Genomic DNA, 19,991 nt, shown 5'->3' on the forward strand with positions numbered 1-19,991 from the left:
ATTTTTATTTTAATGTTATGTAAACTAATACATGCAGGCTTAAAAATTGAATACATATTAATAAAAGGAAATATTCCACACCCACAAGAAAAGTGTCACAATTCAACAAAAGAAAATTTTACAGGAGAAAGAAATGGAAGTTTATTTATTTACTAATGTATTAAGTAGACACCATTACGATTGTTGGCAATAAAAACTGCAATGATCCATTTTGACTTTCATTTTTCTAAGACTTAAGCAAAAACACAAATCCAGCTGTGCTACCCCGCTATCCCTAAAAAATACCCCATTTTTAGGTGTGACACTTTTTTGCATATATTGGCTCTCAGTAATTTAAGTTAGTTTGTTTACTCTAACGATACTGGTGGTCAACGAATAGCTGAAAGGGTATTAATTTTTGTGAGAGTAACAGACAACTTACAAAACTTACAAACCTAACAAACGAGCATAATATTCATGTAGTAAGTTTTAGTAAGAAATTTTTTGACTCAAATATGCTTTCCTCCTGGAGTCAGGGTTAATTAGTTATTTAAAATACAAAATTTATTGTTGAAATATAGGTTTTATTGATTATTAAAAATATTGTAATTAAAACATTTAAAAAATCTTTGAAAGTATAAAATAATGTAAAAGTAATAATATATAATGAAAAAAAATATGAAAAAATAATACTAAAAATAATTAAGAATTTTATTAAAATAAAAGAAATGAAACTAAAATAATTCACCATCAAAAAACATATTTGTACAATCGATTTAACAATTGTTTTTCATAATGTGAAATTAATATACGCCCTGATAATGGCCTTAAAATAGGTCGAAAGTTTGGCAGTAACAACTGAAATTGCTTTTTTCTTCAAGATCATACTTTGATCTAGTGTTCGTGAGAGAAAAAGTGATCAATACTTATACCATTGAAAACTAAAACAATTCTAAAATTATTACTACTTTGGCCTTAGATTGAAAAGAAAGCAAAAAATCTAGGAATGCTGTCAATTAAGGCCAATTAAGGCCCTAACCATGCAATCTTCTTCTTTTGCATAAAATATAATTGTGGTAATTCAGTATTTATAATATTTTGACGTTCTGTATCATTTGTGACTTGCAACTTTGAAGCTGACCTTCATGTTTCCCAGATTTGTTAGTGAAATCTGAAGAGCCAGAACTATCACCATTATAGGTCAAACTTTTTTTCTCATTACTCGTAATCGAAGCACAACGAGAAGAACCAATGTCCTTAACATTTTGCCCTAAAGAAGTTGCCAAAGAGGCGGAATTTGAAAACTGACAGAGTTCATCATTATTATTACTAATGGCAGTTTCCTTCTTTTTGGTTGACAACAAATTTAGAATTAGTTTGTCCATGTGATGTGGAAATCATATTTAGAAATATTTATTATTTATAATAAACTACTAAAGTATAAATCATGAATGTATAAATGCACCAAGTTGCGATTGGCCAAATTGCCAATCCCTTGGCACACAAGAATAGTTTACTAAAAAGATTTGTGCTGTGCCACTTTTCCTGATAAATATTCACACCTATAAAGCTGTAAAGCTCGACAGTCGACACAGAACTAAAATATGCCACTTTTCGTGAATGGAGTCAGTAATAGAAGATGGTGCTGCATGACAGCTAAAAGTCCACTTACATTTGTGTCATTTTTCCTGTAGCATCACACACCCGAATATTTCAGAAAAACTGAATAATCCGGGTTTTAGAATTTTTCAACTTGTGTCTCTTTTCTTGTGGGTGTGCGATATATTAAATTACAGAATTAAAGAATGTATATTGTATTCATCTTGTAAGATTTAAAATATACTTACCCCGCCACAATTCGAAGAATCGATATGGTGCAAGAAGTTAATAATCGATTTAGAAACAAAGCAATGATATTGCAAGCTGTACTGTTTTAATTTTATTACACATATTATGTTTATAACTATAAATATTTGTCGTATTATTTAATATAAAAAACAAAAGTTTTGATTCGATGCATCGAGAGGTGACGTGTACAACCAGAGGAACTAGAACTTGTCGAGAGTAACCTTCTTGTATTGGTGATTGGTAATTTGGTATTATAAGTGAGTTTAATGTCCGGACAATTTAATAATATGTGGGAACAGGAAGAAAGCTGGCCTTCGCCGCAGCAATACCCGCAGCAGCAGCAGCAGTTCCAGCCGCAACAGCAATACGGTAACTCGTTCTCGATGAACGGACAAGGGCAGTTCGCGGACGGGAGCCAGTCTTCGGGATATAGCCAATTCCAGCACAGTGATATGATCGTCAACGCCGAAGAGCTCGCCTTCCAACAAAACGATTATTCCCAGCCGCAGTACAATCAGCAGTACCAGGCAAAGATGTCTTTTTTCTATGACAAGCCGCAAATATACCAGCCGCCCCAGTCCGACTTCAAGAACCCGTACAATTTCGAGGACGAGCCTCCTTTGATGGAGGAGCTTGGAATCTTCCCGGACCTGATCTTCCGTAAAGTGAAACTCGTCTTGGATCCATTCAGTCAGGTTGACGTACAGGAAGACTACGACTTGAGCGGTCCATTGATATTCTGCCTCTGCTTCGGCCTCATGACATTCCTTTCTGGTGCCAAAGTCAATTTCGGTTACGTCTACGGTATATCTGTGTCATCTTGTATTTTCATGTACCTTCTTTTGAAAATGATGTGGGAAGACAATCCCAGCTTTATGACTGTGGCTTCTGTGCTCGGCTACTCCATGCTGCCTGTCGTTTTCCTGTCGACACTTGGAATATTCATGCATCTCACTAATTTCTTGGGATACTGCGTTTCCCTCTGTGCCGTCTTCTGGGCGAGTTGGGCTGCATCGAGGGGTTTTACGACAATCTCAAGAGATGATTCACAGAAAATCCTAGTTGCTTATCCTTGCGCCATTCTGTACGGTGTCTTTACACTCATGGTTGTTTTTTAACAAATTAAACTTTTAAAAAGTTGGAAATAGTTTTTAACGTTTAAGTTGTTACATCTGGATATTTACATTAATTGTATTACATATATGAACAGGAAAAAAAAAATATATATATGTGTATGTATATATACACATTGATGAATATATAAAAACATTATTGAATATTTTGTTACATTTGTTCAATTTTAATACTGAAAGGAAAATGTTAAACAAGGTTAAAAGTTGAATTTTCACTTGTAAATGTTGTTTTGGCAAATCAAATTTGTATATATCAACTTAGGTTAAGATAATGATGCATTGTGATATTCAATAAACATGCTTGGAATTGCCCACAAAGTCACACAAGGGTGTAAAAGTCTGCCCTGTGAGTGTAATTATGTCTGCCCTGTGTTCTCGCTTTACCAAATTTTAAGTCGAAATTTGCAATATTTATAAATCATGATTATTTTTTACTCCTTTAAAAACTTCTCCCTACTTTATGAAATTATTATCATTATTTAAAGTAATTATACTTTTTATCTAAGGTGTTGACTGAAATGAAAAAGCTAGTGTCAAAGCAGGATTGGAACCCACCTTCCTCTCATTATGCCGCTGTTTGAATCACATGATTTATCATGATTCAAGTGGAGGTCGTGGTTTGAATCCCTCTCATGACAGTAACTTTTTCATCTCAACCAAAACCTTAGATAAAAATTATAATTAATTTAAATAATTAATACAGTCAATTAGGACTACTAAATACAAAATATGGATTAATATTATTACAGTAAATAGTGTTCAAACAGCTTTTTCTAAAGTAGTGAGAGTGTTAATATCTTCTAATAAGGCAAAAATATTGATACAAACTGTCTGTATAAATGGGTACCAGGAAGATATTTCTGGTTAAATAAAAATAAAATAATATTGTTATTATTTAGCTGTGGTTAAATGTAGTTTGTGTATAGATTTTTAAAAAATTAACATTACATCTGAAATCTTGAGTTCAAACATTCATTTAATGTTTTTACTTTACACATTCCTTACATAATGTTGGAAATATGTAACTAACAGAAAAGTTTCTATTCAAAATTACAACACCAAGTATGTTGGTTGGTTAATTCATTTTGATTTTTTATGAGGGTATTTGAAATACGAGGTTATATGAACCCCCCTATAAATCGGTTTTTGGAAAGAAAAAAAAAAAAAAAAATTTCTTAGTGTGTCGGGTTCGAATACAAGGCCGCTTGATTCGAACCCGGGACCTTACAGTGTTGAGCGCCATGTCAACACTTAAACCATTGCAGCCACCAGTGCCCCAAATTAATTTATTTTTGTTTGATTCCACAACGTTATAGGATAACAAAGAATCATCATAAGTGTTATTTTTTTAAATTTCTGTTTCATTAGAGAAAGGTCCCCTGGGCAGCCCTATTATAGTGAATTCTGAATTGGTGCCTGAGTTTCTGGTCTTAGCATAATCATCTAAAATTTTGATTTGATTATAAATGAGCACCTTTTAAAAAATTGGTTAAATTTATTGGATTTAGACTGTATCAAAATATTTTTTCTGTTGGTGTTTTAGCTTTCATTAACATTAGGTGGACTTAACCAAAATCGTTGTTTTTAAATTTTCTTTTAGTAATTTAACAATTATTTCACTTTTGGCTTGCTGTTTCCCTACATCTTACATTTTTCGTATGTATTGATTGTGGCATTCTTTATTATGCCTATTTTATTTATTTCCGGTCTTTGCATTGCTTTAATTAATGGGACCTTGGTAGCCGAGTGGTTATGGTGTCAGCAAGTAAGATGTTGTATAAGGGGAGCGGGGGCCACAATGAAAGTTGGCATGGTACTCACCAATGGAAGGTCCGGTGGGATCAGGTTTCTGAATTCAATCTTAATGCCCTTCAAACGCGCACCAGCACACGTGTTGCTACAAGCTCCCAAAAACGGAACCAGGAAGGAGTACAATAAGCTGGAAAGCTGCAGTACTGAGGGGGAACTCGTCTAGTTCCTGGTATCCATAATCAATAAAAAATTGATGTTATGAGAAGTCATTATATGTCATTAAGAAAAAATAAAATATAAATGTGTCCATATAATAAAATCCCCACAATCACCCTTAACAAGTTCAATTCATACACTTGACATTTCTATATTAAACATTATAAGAAATATATGAAAATAGAAATCTCTCTCGATTAATTAGCATGAATTGAGGAAAAAAAGGCCCACTTTAGAAAGGAAAATAATTAAAAAACAAAAAATGAAGTGGTACCTAAAATTTCTAAAGAAGCGTGACCTTGCCTTGGTGTAGATATAAATTATGGTCAATCCACTATAATTTGATTTGATCGCATTAGACAGATGCGATTTTCAAAAACCTCTAAAGAGAGAAAAATATTTTTTAATTACAAAAAAAAACCAGTTTTTTCTAAGTTAGTGACTGATTACTGTGTAAAACCTTAAACTGATGGATTTTGTGGAATTATTAGAGAATATGCTAAATACAGTTATATCCTGGGGACCGCAATAGCCCGAGTGGTCAGCGTCATAGACTCTTGGCTCTTGACCCCGCAGTCATGGCTTCAATTACTACTGTCGCCCTTTGTCCTTTTTCAATAACCCTTCTCCCCAAACAGAATACACATCGCATATGATCCCACGTTACTTGGCTAATATGCAAAGTTCATATGGCCATTAAAAAAATTTAATTTAAAAAAATACTGTTATAAATGTGAACAGACAAGACACAACAGATTGTTAATATTAGGTTAATTATACCTATTTACGAAGACTCTAAAAAAAAATTTGTCCTTTTAAATAATACTGTGATGGATATTTCACCTCAATATTCAATTAGATAGTATATTTTGCAGGCCCTCGAGATTGTGCTTCAATTACTGAACAAGCTCTTCTAGTGTGTACGGCTCATATCCACTGGGACCCGGAATTCTGTGATGTCAAACTAATTCAGGTATGTGTTGTAATTATTATTTGATAATAATTAAAATTTTATTTATTTTATTTTTATTTTTAAGGTAATGATGTTGTCGCATGCTCTTAAAGGAGTTTTGGATGAAGCGAGCATGCATTTTAGACCAAACGGAGGAGCCTCTCCAGTACAACTGCTCCTATGTGGTGATTTTAATTCATTACCTGATTCTGGTAATTTAAATTATTCCACTAACATTATTCCCCACTTTTATTGTCTTTTTATATGTTTCGTTGTTAATTGTAGGTGTGATAGAATTTCTTTCCTCTGGAAGAGTTCTGTCTGATCACCAAGACTTTAAAGAACTTCCTTATAAGTCCGTCCTCCAGAAGATCTCCGGCTGTGACAAGCCCAACGAATTCACACATTCCTTTAAGCTTGCTTCAGCCTATTCCGAAGACATAATGCCCTATACCAACTATACGTATGTTGAACAACATTGAGCATTTCACTGTATATGCATTTTATGTTACAATAGAAATTTTGTAATTTCAGATTTCATTTCAAAGGGATAATAGATTATATATTTTATTCAAAACAGAGTATGACACCCTTGGGTCTTTTAGGTCCTTTAGCTACAGACTGGCTTAAGGAAAACAAAGTAATAGGTTGTCCTCACCCCCATATTCCTTCAGGTGACTATTTTGTGTATTTATTTTTTAATTGATATTTTTGTTGTAATCAGACAAACAAAAGTCTGATGAAGCACCACAATATTTAATTTTTATCTGATTATACATAATCTTTTCATAATGCTTAAATTTTTTTTAGATCATTTTCCCCTTTTGGTTGAGCTTGAAATGACTCCTATGACGACAGTAACGTCACAGTCCAATGGTATTATAACGCCTTCATCTACAACATCATCTCGCAGGTAGCAGCAACTAACTCAACAATCCTCACAGCGACCTACAGCCCTCCAGTGCCTCTACAGTACAAAGCTTACAGCCGGAAAAACTAAGGAAAATATTATTTTGTAATAGGCCAATTCAAAATTGGAAACAAAGGACTTGTGAAGTACAGTCACATTGACCCCAGGTGGAAGGAAGAATAGAACAATATGGATATATTTTGAACAAACCAAAATTAAGTATATATATATCGAAACAAGCCAAAGTGCAATGGGCGGTGTGGGACTTGGTAGGAAAGTACTGTTACATGTATATAAGAAAATGGACAAAGAAGATATTCATGTCGCGGTATTTATACATATTATATATTTTAAACATATATATAATATGGAGATTTATAGATACGGGCTCTCAGTGCATTTTAAATTTAAAAAGAAAAATATTTAAAAAAAATACAAAGAAACTGATAATCTCAGTGTGATATCTTAGTAAAGTAGTTTTTATTTTGCTATAGGGTCACTTCATCAGGGGGGGGTGGGGGGTTTAAATTCAAAAAATATTTTATAGCTACGGTAATTAAAAGTTTTGTTCTGTTAAGTATAAGATTATTATAAAATAATTAATATGGTAAATTAATGTGTATAATTGCACACTGGAGTTTACAGTGTTGTTTTATAGAAAACATTCCCCATTATTTCCTTTAATTTAAATTTTTTTACTAGAAAAGCATAACTTCCTTTTAGATACTTTTGTTGTGCATAATTTAACGTTTGCCAATCACAATGTATGAGGTCATTTAAATTGTTATTTTTCTTTCTCCCTTTAATTACGCCAATTTTTTTCAGTTTAAAATTTTTAATATAATATCTTCAAAACCTCACTTTCAATCCTATGTCAGGTTTAAACGGCTGTTATAGATGACAAGGAATTTTCGTTTGTACAAATTAACTATTAAGGATTTGTATTACTAACTCTTTTTATAGACTAATAATATAAAAGGTATAGTTCATCAAAAGATGCAAATGGAAAAAAATTGGTCCAAAAGTTTAACTGTGCACATAAATTTTCAATATCAATAATCAACAAGCTGCTGTCTTAAATGCCATACGCCTCACATAATCTAATCAGAAATATTATTTTAAACATGTGACGATATGCACAATTTTAAGAAATACCTCAACTTTAAAAATTTCATTGTAAAGCTTTTATCAACTTATATCAAATTTTTACTTTAATAATTTATGTACTACTACTTTAACACAAAAAAATTGACTGTAAGAAAAAGAGAGTATAAACTTTTTTCGTTGATGATTTATCTTTTATATGCATACATTACATCATTTCTGGTAATATTATGTACAGATATTTTAATATTGTACTTACTGTAACATTCTTATATTTCTCTTAACATAGTCAAGTACAGAAAGCATTTAAATCAAGAACCACTTTGCATTTACTTAGCATCCAATTATTCTGAAGTATCAATCGCATGGACTAATAAGAAAAATATATCTTATGAAGGTTCACTTTTAAGAGACAGTGTTACAATATGTTTTTGTTTGAAATTAATAAACCGTTATAATTGAATCTAATATATTTTATTTCTTATATGTAGTTTTATAGTGTCTGTTACCTGGCAGAACTAGAGCCACAATTTTTGCTAGGAAAATGTACAGGATATTTTAGAATAACATCACTTTTGGTTTTTATGAAACGCTTCATAAAATGTTTCGATTTTCATACGTTTGTTTAAAAAAGGGAGGAAAAAGTAAAGTAGTCCTTTGAAATATTCTAAAAAAATCTTATATTTTTGTGAAAATCATATTTTCTGACAGTTATTTCCACCATTTTTCATAAATAAATGTAAATTTTTAAAAAGGGTAGGAAAAAAGCTATATGGGCCTCTGAATGCTATTTCTTTGTGCTCAAATATTTAAAAAAAGTTTCCAACCATTCTGTTTGGTCAATACATAATTATGGCCAATTGAATAATTTTGTTTTTCTTTCGGCCTACATATTTGAGAATTTAATTTTTCTGCAAGGTCCATTATCAATCGAAAATCCAGCTGGTTTTAACTTCCTCCATAGGAGTATAATGTGGCAAAACTTTGTACAATAGAATAGCGTGTATATTGGTATCAAATTAATCGATAATTAATGGTTGTTGTGTGGGAAAGATGATTTATCTTGAAATTAAAAGTCGATATAAAAAAAAAAATCTTGAAAAAAATGTATTTAAAAAAATTAAATTGATTTGAACAAATAACCATCAAATTAACTGTTGCCACAATCGTTCAAGCTAACCACTTGGGATCTCATCTGGTGAAATTTAATATTGTTAAATTTCATCAAATATAAAGTACAAACTGTTTATATTCATTGTTGTGCCCACTTTACAGTATCAATACGTCGTACATATTAAAATAACAATATGAAACAGTTTGTTTTTCACCCTCGTTTTAATGTTATGTTAATTTAATTAGATTAATTTATTTTTCCCTGGAGGGAAGGGCTACCAAAGGAGACTGGTTTACTTGTGATTCGCCTCTCTTCACACTCTTGTTTTACAATTGTAACCATTCAGGAGAATTTTTGAAAAAAAGGTAAATAGAATAAGTTCAAATAAAAAATTATAACACTCACGAAATATCAATGATATTTGTAGGTTTTTTTATTTTTTGTCCAAATATTAATACATTGAGTGAATTGATAACAATGTTCTTTCAACATGACAGGGAAAACGAAGAGTGCACAAAATAGTAGGTTTTTTCTTAATACTATTATCTACTAAAGGGTGAAGAACAGGCATTTAATTTAATATTTTTAACCGTTAAGAGCGGTCATTAATTCAAAGGTAGAATTAAGTTTAAAATTATTTCTAGTGAGGACAGACGAAAAACAAGCGGAAAAAATGTATTTTAGACCATTGTGGTCACTGTCTTTCCTCTGTCTTCGCTCTAATCGGGTGATGAGTAAATTTATAAGACATATTGAAAATATTAGGCTTTAGGTACTTAGTTGTCAAAAAAATTCCCCTTTTATAAATGTTTTTTCTTTTTATACAATTGAACCTTGTAAAAGAGAAAATATTTACTGATTTTTTGTCTAATTCATTTTTGTTACTATTTCCTTAATACTACTTCTTAATTTATATCCTTGACATGTCGACTTTTAAAATATTTGTTGTAAAAAGGATTTTAAAATAAAAAGATACATTCAAAATAAATGCATTAATTTCCAAATAAAAATTGATGATTGGGATCATGGTTTGTTTTATTTATTCCACCAATTAATTCTATATATAATTTGATCTTTCAGAAAGTCTTAGTCTGCATGTCCTTATGATATAAAATGCATAATTGACCTCAGAAGCGTCCTTTTCACTTGCACTTGCAGCCTGCGTTAGCATCTTTCTCCAAACTACATTTAAAGTGTGTATAGCTGAAGATTTAACCTGCAAGTGGGATTTTAAACTGAGTTTGGAGGTTAGCACTATATCTAATTATGTGTATGTAGCGATTCACTAAGCCTATTTGTTCTCTTATTGGTCCATATAGTATGTCCAGCACTCTCTAGTTCCACCTCCACCCCATGTAGAAAAACAACCACTTTGGTCCTATCAAGACTTCATGATTCCACTTCTCATAGTAATGCTGCACCCTGACATTATTTTTCTGCAATGATTTTGAATATTAAGCATCAATAACTAAATCGTTCATCAGCATATGTACAATTATAATAATTTCATTTACTATTTGGACTCCTGTTTCTAATTCCTCTGTTATTTATAAACAATGCAAATAGGAGAGGACTAATTACAATCCTTGTCATACTCCCTGGTTAATTGTGAATGATTCCGATAGAAGTCCAGAATGAGCCATTGTACAAGTTTCTTAAGGCAGTTAAAAACAGGTAGAAACATAAGCAGCAGCAATTCATAAAAAAATAAGAATGGATTCAAGCAACACAGGACTTGAATCATCAGTAACCCTAACCATCCCTAATCATCAATACAAATGCCCCTTGAAGAAGGGGAAGAAGGAAGAATTCTTTCCTTCTGTATGTGTTTTTTAAGATGCGAAACAATATGGCAGACAAAAGGCGAAAATCAGAAAGACAATTGGGTAGATGGTAGGAAAGGGTAGTGTCTGTCAGCTGCAAAAAAATCCACTGTGTTAAACACTTCAGTCAAAACCGTTATGTGTGTCATAGCCATTAAAACGTCTTGCATTGTTCCAGCTGCAGTACATATGCTTCACCCAAAATGTCATCAAGGGCTGTCAAAACTGCAAGGGCTAGTTTTATTTTCTGTGCGTCTTGAATACACATCCACAGCTTTCGAGGAGTCTATAAAATACAATTGACAGTATGACAGAACATCACCCTCATGTGTCAACAAATCCAGTATGAATAGGTGAATCTGCCCTTGTATTTTAAAACATTAAGGCCCAACTCCTGAAATTTCTTGCCTTGCGGCAGAAGAATTAAATAAAACCAGTAATTTAAAAACATATTTAATTATATTGTTAGTATTATATGTTCAAATTATAACCATCAATATTTTACACTGTCCTTTACTTTAAAAAAAGAGTAGGTTTTTATAATAGTTCCATTCACCTTCGCTGTACAAGTTTTAATTTATTTTAAAATGCTTCAATTCCTCGGCCTAGGTTGGGTGAATTTTGGTTTTTTGTACCTGTCAGTTTTATTTATAGTATTTAAAAATCCATATCCTCCTCCTCCACACCTCTTTCTCGGTCTAGAACCCTTCTTGCTGTTAATTTCTGAGAAATTGGTTAAGGAAAATCATACAAAACCATGATGCATTAATATTAATAAAACATACTTATAAAACAGTACATGGCACTTAATTAACGTTTTATTACTTCCTGTTCCTAAATATTATCTCATCTGGCTTAATATATCTCCTTCAAAATTGAAACATTATGATGGTCTAAATATATGCATTACATTATCACGTGGTTTGGGCAATACTGTTAAGCTGTTTCAATGTTATTTTAAATTTTAATTGATTTATTTTTTTATGCAAAGTATGGTTGTGTGAAAAATTAAGTCACAAGTGGGACAATAATCCACATCCTAATCAGTGCCCTGGCGCTCTACCACTTGAAATATCGTGTCTCCTGTCTTCGAGAGTCAAGACACTAATAAATCTCAACCTTTTTTGCCATATTTAAATATCGTGTAATATATAAATTAGAACACGAGAAGTTGTTAATGAACCACACTTTGCATAAAAATTAATTGAAATAATTACTTTGCTTATAGTTAACTAGCTTTTACCCACTACTTCATCCACACAGGACTCTGTTTTAATGTACCTTTCTAATGTGATGTGCAGAGTGCTAGTATGGCTTTCTAATATAAGGTCTAGATTCTCAAATTCTTCTATTGTTTAGTTCACTTCTGTATATACATGGTGGTAAAAGTTGTCCTTATGATCCCCCCCTTAGGGATAGAATTTCAAAAAATCTGTTCTTAGCGGCTATCCATGTCATAGGAACACACTGTCAAAATTTCAGCTGTTTAGATCCAACGGTTTAGTATGTGCATTGTCTGACAATTAGTCACAAACTGTTTTATATATACAGATAGAACAGGAGATATTAAGTTTTAGTTAACAGAACCAACTTAACAATTTTACATTAAATTCATTTTGAGGCATTCACCAGCCTCCCCCTCAATATCAACTTTAAAAATTTACAAATAATATTTAAAGGTGGCCATTCACGATCGCTCCTAACAGTCCAAACGGAGCGACGCCGTTCCAAAAACCACGTCAATGGCAAAACTGAACTGGCGTGCCCGGCTGTGCCGAATATTCGACTGGTCCAAATTCCATCGCGCCACTCCAAATATCTACGGCGCGACGACGGCATGGCGTGTTTGTGAATGGGAAAACCTGGCATGGAGGGTGGGGATTTTGGCGCGCTGGCCTGGTCGTGAATGGGAAAACACTCGTTTTTTTGGCGCAGTCTCCGTCTTTCTGTCACTGAGCAAACATCTCCGTCGTACATTCTCAAAAAGTCAAAAACGTTTATTCTTTATTGGTAATGACATCCAATCAAGATTTTATTGTTGAGGTGATTGAATTTTACCATGTTTATGAAAGTGGTGGACAATGATTATATTACCACCATAGAAATAAAAGAAATTCGATCCTCAACCAGTTGGTCGACGTTTTCAAAACAAAGGATACAAATGCAGTGAGAGATAACCCCTAACAATGATCAGAAATCGTAGTAGAGAACTTAAGTTCTTTGTAGTTCATCCCTGTAGCGAGAAATCGTAATGTGGTTGCCAACCTTTCATGTAGTGATGATTTCTCTCATGACTGTCTTTTGTTTTTTAATCATGGGGGTAACAAGCTGGAGTAAATATAAATAAGATGTTAATCTTTTTTTTGTAAGGTTTTGGTTGAAATGAAAAAATAGTGTCACGAGGGGATTCGAATCCACGACATTCGGCTAAATAACCGCTGCGCTAACCACTTGAGCTATTGTGATTTCGATAGTTCGATCCACTCGGACACCAACTCCTCATCTCAACCTACCACCTTTCCAATTTTCTCTCTTTTTGCCATTTTTTGGTGTCGGAGAGGATCGAAGTCACGATAGCTCAAGTGATAGAGCAGCAGCGTATTTATCCGAAGGCCATGGATTCAGATCCCGCTCGTGACACTAGCTTTTTCATTTCAACCAAAACCTTACAAAAAAGATTAATTAATTGAAAGAAGTAATTTGTTCAATAGAACACTAAATATAATGAATAAATAAGACGTTTCATCCATCCTTAAATAGTTCCTCCAATCACGGGTTCAAGGGAAAGATCTTTCATCAAATTGATGTGGGTATTACGGCTTCTGTTCAGGAGCCACTTCTTACACCATTTCCTCTTCCATTTTTTGCTTTTAATATATAAATAAACAGAAGAGTAGCACAAGAGATCATGCATTTTGAGAAGGTAATTCACTGGTTGACATTCAGAGCGACTTGCTGTGGAGCGGTCGTGAATGCCGCCTCAAATTGCAGGCACTCTAAATGGAGCTGTACGGCTTGGCGCGGTTCTATTTGGCGTGATCGTGAATGGCCACCTTAATACAGAAGGGGACCAAAGAATTTGGTCTTCAAAACTTTATAATAACGTTAATATAATATTTATGTTTGGATCTATAGAACTTTTATTTTTAAAAAATGGTTTTTGTAGAACTTACCTAATTTATTAGATTTTTCTATGTTGAACTTTCATAATAAACAATATCAAATAATGATGAAACCTGCATAAACAATCCTGACGTTTTCTTTTTGATAAAAACTATCACCTTCAAATCAAAATGATTATAGGCTGAATTGTATTTCTAATAAAAAGGATACTGAGGTCAACTGCAGGTGGTACTGTGAATCCAAAGGATTTGGCAACACTCATCAAATCCAATGTCTCTATATCAAAAATTGTTTTTAGGTGATGAGAGTCGTATGATCGCACGTACGCTTTGAAACCTTCTTTAGCGGATAGATTCAAAAAGTAGTTTGTTTGGATCAATTTTTCAAGCTAAAAATCATATTATCCATTAGCCAACATCAAAACGAACAAATTACCTATAGTTTACCTGTGCCTGTATGTCTGATACTTTGTTCCATGAAAAGTCAAACTCATTCAATGGGACTTTAGCTTGCTTGAGGTACTTGAGAAATCCTAGTTCCTCTGGCCGGAGCATGAGGAGAGCATTTCCTTTCCCGCCTTCACCTCTAGCTGTACGGCCTACTCTATGAATGTATTCCTATAAAATATTTACAGTTAATGCATAGCATAAGTGTTGATCCTGTGCTTGATGTGAACCTTAGGATCATCTGGTGGATCATATTGCACAATCCAATCAACGGCAGGAATATCGAGTCCTCGAGCTGCTACGTCTGTACACAAAAGTATACCGGTTTCTGCATTGCAGAATTGAAAGAATGTTGATGTACGCTTGGTTTGCTGTTGTTTTCCCTGAAAATAAATAGTGAAAATTAATATTCCAAATAAATACTACATGTGACATAATGTATGAATAATTATTTATTCATTAACATTAAGTAATCTGAACTTACATGTATACTCATCACTGGAAGATCGATATAATTAAAAAGCTCATCATGAAATTTGACAGACATGCAAGATGAAAAGAAAACCATGACTTTCTTCTTGCGATTCTTCTTAAGGAAAGTAAAAAGGAGAAGGAATCTCTTCTCTGAAGGGCAGATCACATAACCTAAAATTTGAAAAAATAATCACTGTACTGAATGAAAATTTTAAATGCAATTTTGTCACAATTACCTTGTTCAAGGCCTTCCACAGTCGCTTTGTCGAATGTGTCATGAACTCCAACGTAAACAGGCTCTTTTTTCACAGCAAGCCTTGTTAGGTCTTCAGTTTTCCTCGTGGTAGTCGCACTAAACAACATGGTCTGTCTTCGTTCTACAAAATTTATTAATAATCAGTAAAGCTTATGATTTAAAAAATGGAAAAACGTACTAGGCAAAAGGTTAATAATTTGTTTCACTTCTTCTTCAAATCCAATTTCGAGAATTCGATCCGCTTCATCAATGACAAGACACTGAAGGTTCTTATATAAGAAGCCAGGTGTGTTTTGTAAATGATCGAGCAAACGTCCAGGTGTTGCTACCAATATGTTTATTCCTTATAACAAAAATTTAAGAATGTATATATGCATATAAGTATGTGTATATTTAAATTCACCATTTGTCAACTTTTTTGTTTCCACTTCCCTACATGCTCCTCCCATGATAAGGCCATATGTATGGTGTTGGTACTTCATTACCTCTTGAAGCACTCCAAAAGTTTGCATAGACAATTCCCTCGTCGGTGACAAAATAATACAACCAGTGCCTGACAAATTAAAGCAATTACACAAAAATAATTAAAACAAAACAATGACTTACCATTCCTAGGCATAAATCTTAATTTGACAATGAGCTCGACCGCCGGAATAAGAAAAGCCAATGTTTTACCCGAGCCAGTTTTAGCAGCACCGACCAGATCTCTACCCTCCAAAAGTGGTGGAATAGACTTGGCCTGAATTTCTGTCATTTTGGAAAATCCCATGTCGGCAATAGCTTTGAGTGTCGCTTCGGAAACTTTATCAGCAAGAGAAGAGAATAAAGCACCACTTTGTATTTCCAAACCTAAACTACTACCAGGCACTGCAATTTATTTCCACACATTAATAATATTTTCTAGTAATATAGTTTTTCACTATTTATAACTTGAATAAAACTTTTACATTTCTCTCCAATATCTTCGTTAACCATTTCATCCTCATCTATGCAATCATCTGCATTTTCTTTTTCTTCCTTTTCCTGTTCTTCATTCTCCATTTGTGGTTGCTCTTCCTTTAGTTTTTGTTTTCTCTTTTTATTTTTCTTTCCTAACAATCAAATAAGGCATTCAATGAAAATAACTAAAGAAAATTCGAAAGGTGGATTGAGATGGGAATTTGGTGTCCAAGTGGATTGAAGTCATGATAGCTCAAGTGGTAGAGCAGCGGCGTATTTAGCCGAAGGTCATGGGTTCGAATCCCACTTGTGACACTTACTTTTTTATCTCAACCAATACCTTACATAAAAATTAATTAATTGAAAGAAGTTATTTTGTAAATTGGACCACGAACTCTAATGGAATTAATAATAACAATGAAAGAGAAAAACCTGACAGGCTCCTGAGACATTTTCTAGGGAACTGCCTCTGTAGAGTAGACACAACTTATTGTTGCAGGGCAGCCCACCAAACAGACGCGCAACATTGAATTGTGGATGTTCCCGACAAAGTCGCGCAACTTTCCCCTAGTATGGACTAAGCTTTAGGGGACTCTAATCCCAGAATAACGTATTTTTTCTCTCTCAATTCCAAAACAAATTCACAAATGCAATAGAGAAAATAATTAGAAGAATGAATACATTATAAAATTCACTTACCCAATTTCTGAACTTCAGCATTATTATTAACTGGTTTAGTTTTTACTGCAGCTTCCTCACATTGTGTATTGTCCACATGATTGATACCTGACAATAAAACGATAAATAACAACATAAAATTTAAATAAAAGTATTTGTATTGAACATACCGATTTCTCCGTCTTCATCGGGTGCACCAACAGCTAAAAAGAAAAGACGGTCAGGCATAATCGACACACAATTAAAACAAACTGAGGAAAAGTCAGCTCACCAGATTCCTTTCTTGCCTTGAGCATTTTTAGTTTTTTCATCTCCCTTTTTTTAATTTTTTTCTTCAACAACCTCTGTTGAAAAGACATTTTGGCTATTAAAAACGGTTTGGATCAACACGTGTACATGCGAAACGTGAATAGTAAAGCTAAGGTTACAGCCGTTAGCAGAAAGTAACCTTAGAACAACAGGGACAATTCTGTCCATTGGAAGACATGAAAAATCGATCCACGATCGATAGCTTCTATAAAAATTCGATCTCTAACTACGGCTGCCCGAGGATAAGAAGTCTATCTTCAAAGGAGGGTATTCAGTGTTTCTACTACAGAAGAAAACCAGTACAGTGTGCACGGTATAAAGTTTTCGGACTAATCAATTGATTATCCAAAAATATTAGCAGTGTAGATTACAAATTGCATGTCTGAATAGTTTTATGTTAATGGCTCTACAATTACAGAAGAGTGAATTTTTTTAAATACTTTTTGTTCATTAAACTTGCCTTCTTGATTATTATGTATATTTTTATTAATAAAATTTGTTTAATTTCATTTATTCATACGGCCTTTTTATTTCTCACACCCATGCTTACAGTATCATACTAAATACTCCCCCCCCTCCTTGTTTTATTCAACTACGGTCCTCTTTGTCATTGCGCACTAGTAGTCAACAAACATCCGTCGAAAAGAAAGGAAGGACTTACAATCATATAAACTTATAAGGTAATCCGTTATGCTTCAGTTGGTTAATTAAGTAATCTCCCCCTATAGATATATGATCAATGTTAAACTTTTCATTTAGATGTCTTTGACAGCTCTCCTCAATCAGATCAACAAATCTGAAACGGGGAAATTTATCGATTTACAGATAGGCATAGTAACATCATCACAAAATTTGAAATTGTTAAGACGAAATTTGGCGATTGCGTAGTAACTCATGAAGGTCATCATGGCCCAAGTAGGCTATACAGCGAAAACCATCCACCGAAGGTATTTCTACCGAAGCGTTTCGCCGAAGGAATGGGTAAAGAAACAACAACAAATCGTAAGTGCCCCGAATTTGTTTACTTTTAAAAAGCAGACGAGCGGTACGAGACACCTTGAGATTACCCGGTTCGAATTATCGCGGCAAGCGGAAGAAGGCGGGGGGCTTCCTTGGGGACACCACAAGACCCGGTGATTTAAATGCCGGCGGCAAAACAGAACAAATCAGATCCCATGTTTTTAAATTTAGGCGGAAAAACAACGTGGGACACCTTGAGAAGGAAAGTGGTGGAGGGTGCTAGCGGTATAACAGAACCAATCAGATCGCACGATTTTAAATTTGGGCGGAAAAACACCGTGGGACACCATGGGAAGGAAAGTGGTGGGGGGTGCTGGTGGTATCCCTTATAGTACTCTCATATGACACGGAGTTTTCCAAAAAATCGAAAAAAAAAATTTATTGACTTTTTCGATGCAAATCGACCTGCTGAGTCGATAGGAAAAGGAATTAGGCTCATAGGACAAGTAGGTTTAGAGAAAATCCCGAAAAATTCGGAAAATTTTTTATTGAATTTTTCGATTTAAATCGACCTGCTGAGTCGATTGGAAAAGGAATTAGGCTCGTATGACACGCAGTTTTCGAGAAAAACGCAAAAAATAAAAACATTTTTATTGATTCTTTCGATGGAAATCGACCTGCTGAGTCGATAGGAAAAGGAATTAGGCTCGTAGGACACGTAGGTTCCGAGAAAAACACGAAAAATTCAGAAAATTTTTAATTGAATTTTTCGATTTAAATCGACCTGCTGAGTCGACTGGAAAAGGAATTAAGGCTCATGATACGGAGTTTTCGAGAAAAACCCAAAAAATTCGAAAAATTTTTTATCAACTTTTTCGATGTAAATCGACCTGCTGAGTCGATTGGAAAAGGAATTAGGCTCGTAGGACACGGAGTTTTCAAATAAATCGAAAAAAATCCCAAAAAATTGGAAAAAATTAATTGAAATTTTCGATGTAAATCGACCTGCTGAATCGATTGGACAAGGAATTAGGCTCGTAGGACAAGTAGGTTCAGAGTAAAACCCGAAAAATACGGAAATTTTTTTATTGAATTTTGCGATTTAAATCGACCTGCTGAGTCGACTGGAAAAGGAATTAGGATCGAATGACACGCAGTTTCCGAGAAAAACGCAAAAAAAATAAATACAAATAAAAACATTTTTATTGAATCATTCAATGCAAACCGACTTGCTGAGTCAATAGGAAAAGGAATAGGCTCGTAGGACCCGTAGTTTTCGAGAAAATCCCAAAAAATTCGAAAAATTTTTATTAACCTTCTCGATGTAAATCGACCTGCTGAGTCGATTGGAAAAGGAATTAGGCTCGTGGGACACGGAGTTTTCAAATAAATCGAAAAAATCCCAAAAAATAGATTTCGTGTATGAATCTAGTTAAAATTTGGTCAAAATATCCAAAAAACCTTTAAAAATCTAAGGAAATATCAAAATCTAAAAAATGTCTTTGTTTTCGATTTTTCGAAATTGAAGCCTCGGTTGGGTCGTGAGTGGAGAGTTAGCGACTTTGGCCTGTGAATACATCAACTTGAAATCGTATGTCAATCTTATTAAAATTTGGTCAAAATATCCACAAAACATTTAAAAAACTAAGGAAATATCAAAATCTAAAAAAATTCTTAAATATCTTTTTTTTCGATTTTTCGAAATTGAACCATGGGTTGAGTCGAGAGTGGCGAATTAGGGAATTTGGCCTGTGACTACATCAAATTGATTTCGTCTATCAATTTTATTAACATTTGGTCAAAATATCCACAAAACGTTTAAAAAAGTAAGGAAATATCAAAATCAAAAAAAAATTCTTAAATATCTTTTTTTTCGATTTTTCAAAATTGAAGCCTAGATTGAGTCGAGAGTGGCGAGTTAGCCACTTTGGCCTGTGACTACATCAAATTGACTTCGTGTATAACTCATATTAAA

The 19,991-nt window shown here is 33.6% G+C and overlaps 3 protein-coding genes across 7 annotated transcripts in view; 2 read left to right on the forward strand and 1 right to left on the reverse strand.

The window, feature by feature from the left end:
• The window catches only part of LOC106672008 (CCR4-NOT transcription complex subunit 6), a 609,984-nt gene extending 601,627 nt beyond the window's left edge, over positions 1-8,357 (forward strand). For 4 of the 5 annotated variants that reach the window (XM_024227261.1, XM_014403052.2, XM_024227262.1 and 1 more), the window contains 5 exons: positions 5,792-5,901; positions 5,966-6,092; positions 6,166-6,343; positions 6,415-6,554; positions 6,691-8,357. In XM_024227261.1, the coding sequence (XP_024083029.1) occupies positions 5,792-5,901; positions 5,966-6,092; positions 6,166-6,343; positions 6,415-6,554; positions 6,691-6,797 (662 nt within the window). In that variant the 3' untranslated portion in view covers positions 6,798-8,357. The remainder of the gene's footprint in view (positions 1-5,791; positions 5,902-5,965; positions 6,093-6,165; positions 6,344-6,414; positions 6,555-6,690) is intronic. The other variant, XM_014403053.2, reaches the window with a different exon arrangement.
• LOC106672009 (protein YIPF5) lies at positions 1,944-3,935 on the forward strand. The gene has a single exon (XM_014403054.2). It carries the CDS (start codon positions 2,094-2,096, stop codon positions 2,943-2,945), a length of 852 nt encoding a protein of 283 aa, XP_014258540.1. The 5' UTR covers positions 1,944-2,093; the 3' UTR covers positions 2,946-3,935.
• Positions 8,358-11,387: 3,030 nt separating the features above from the next.
• On the reverse strand, positions 11,388-17,512 carry LOC106672007 (probable ATP-dependent RNA helicase pitchoune). Its single transcript, XM_014403051.1, has 13 exons — positions 17,019-17,512; positions 16,918-16,950; positions 16,769-16,855; positions 16,078-16,221; positions 15,737-15,997; positions 15,534-15,683; positions 15,309-15,473; positions 15,111-15,251; positions 14,885-15,045; positions 14,631-14,783; positions 14,401-14,571; positions 14,165-14,342; positions 11,388-11,554 (listed from the first exon to the last, which is right to left on the reverse strand). Exons 1-13 carry the CDS (start codon positions 17,104-17,106, stop codon positions 11,424-11,426), a joined length of 1,863 nt encoding a protein of 620 aa, XP_014258537.1. The 5' UTR covers positions 17,107-17,512; the 3' UTR covers positions 11,388-11,423.
• Between the last annotated feature and the right edge of the window lie 2,479 nt (positions 17,513-19,991).

Source organism: Cimex lectularius, unplaced genomic scaffold, assembly GCF_000648675.2.
Source record: "Cimex lectularius strain Harlan isolate CLEC.00 unplaced genomic scaffold, Clec_2.1 scaffold169, whole genome shotgun sequence".
Lineage (NCBI taxonomy): Eukaryota > Metazoa > Arthropoda > Insecta > Hemiptera > Cimicidae > Cimex > Cimex lectularius.

Bases quoted from the DNA above. Each gene is read 5' to 3' on its own strand.
- LOC106672009 (XM_014403054.2), top strand. From the start codon at position 2,094: ATGTCCGGACAATTTAATAATATGTGGGAACAGGAAGAAAGCTGGCCT.
- LOC106672007 (XM_014403051.1), bottom strand. From the start codon at position 17,106: ATGTCTTTTCAACAGAGGTTGTTGAAGAAAAAAATTAAAAAAAGGGAG. The intron at 16,951-17,018 runs GTGAGCTGACTT...TTTTCTTTTTAG, and splicing joins CAAGGCAAGAAAGGAATCTG to CTGTTGGTGCACCCGATGAA. The intron at 15,684-15,736 runs GTAAGTCATTGT...TTAATTTGTCAG, and splicing joins AAGATTTATGCCTAGGAATG to GCACTGGTTGTATTATTTTG.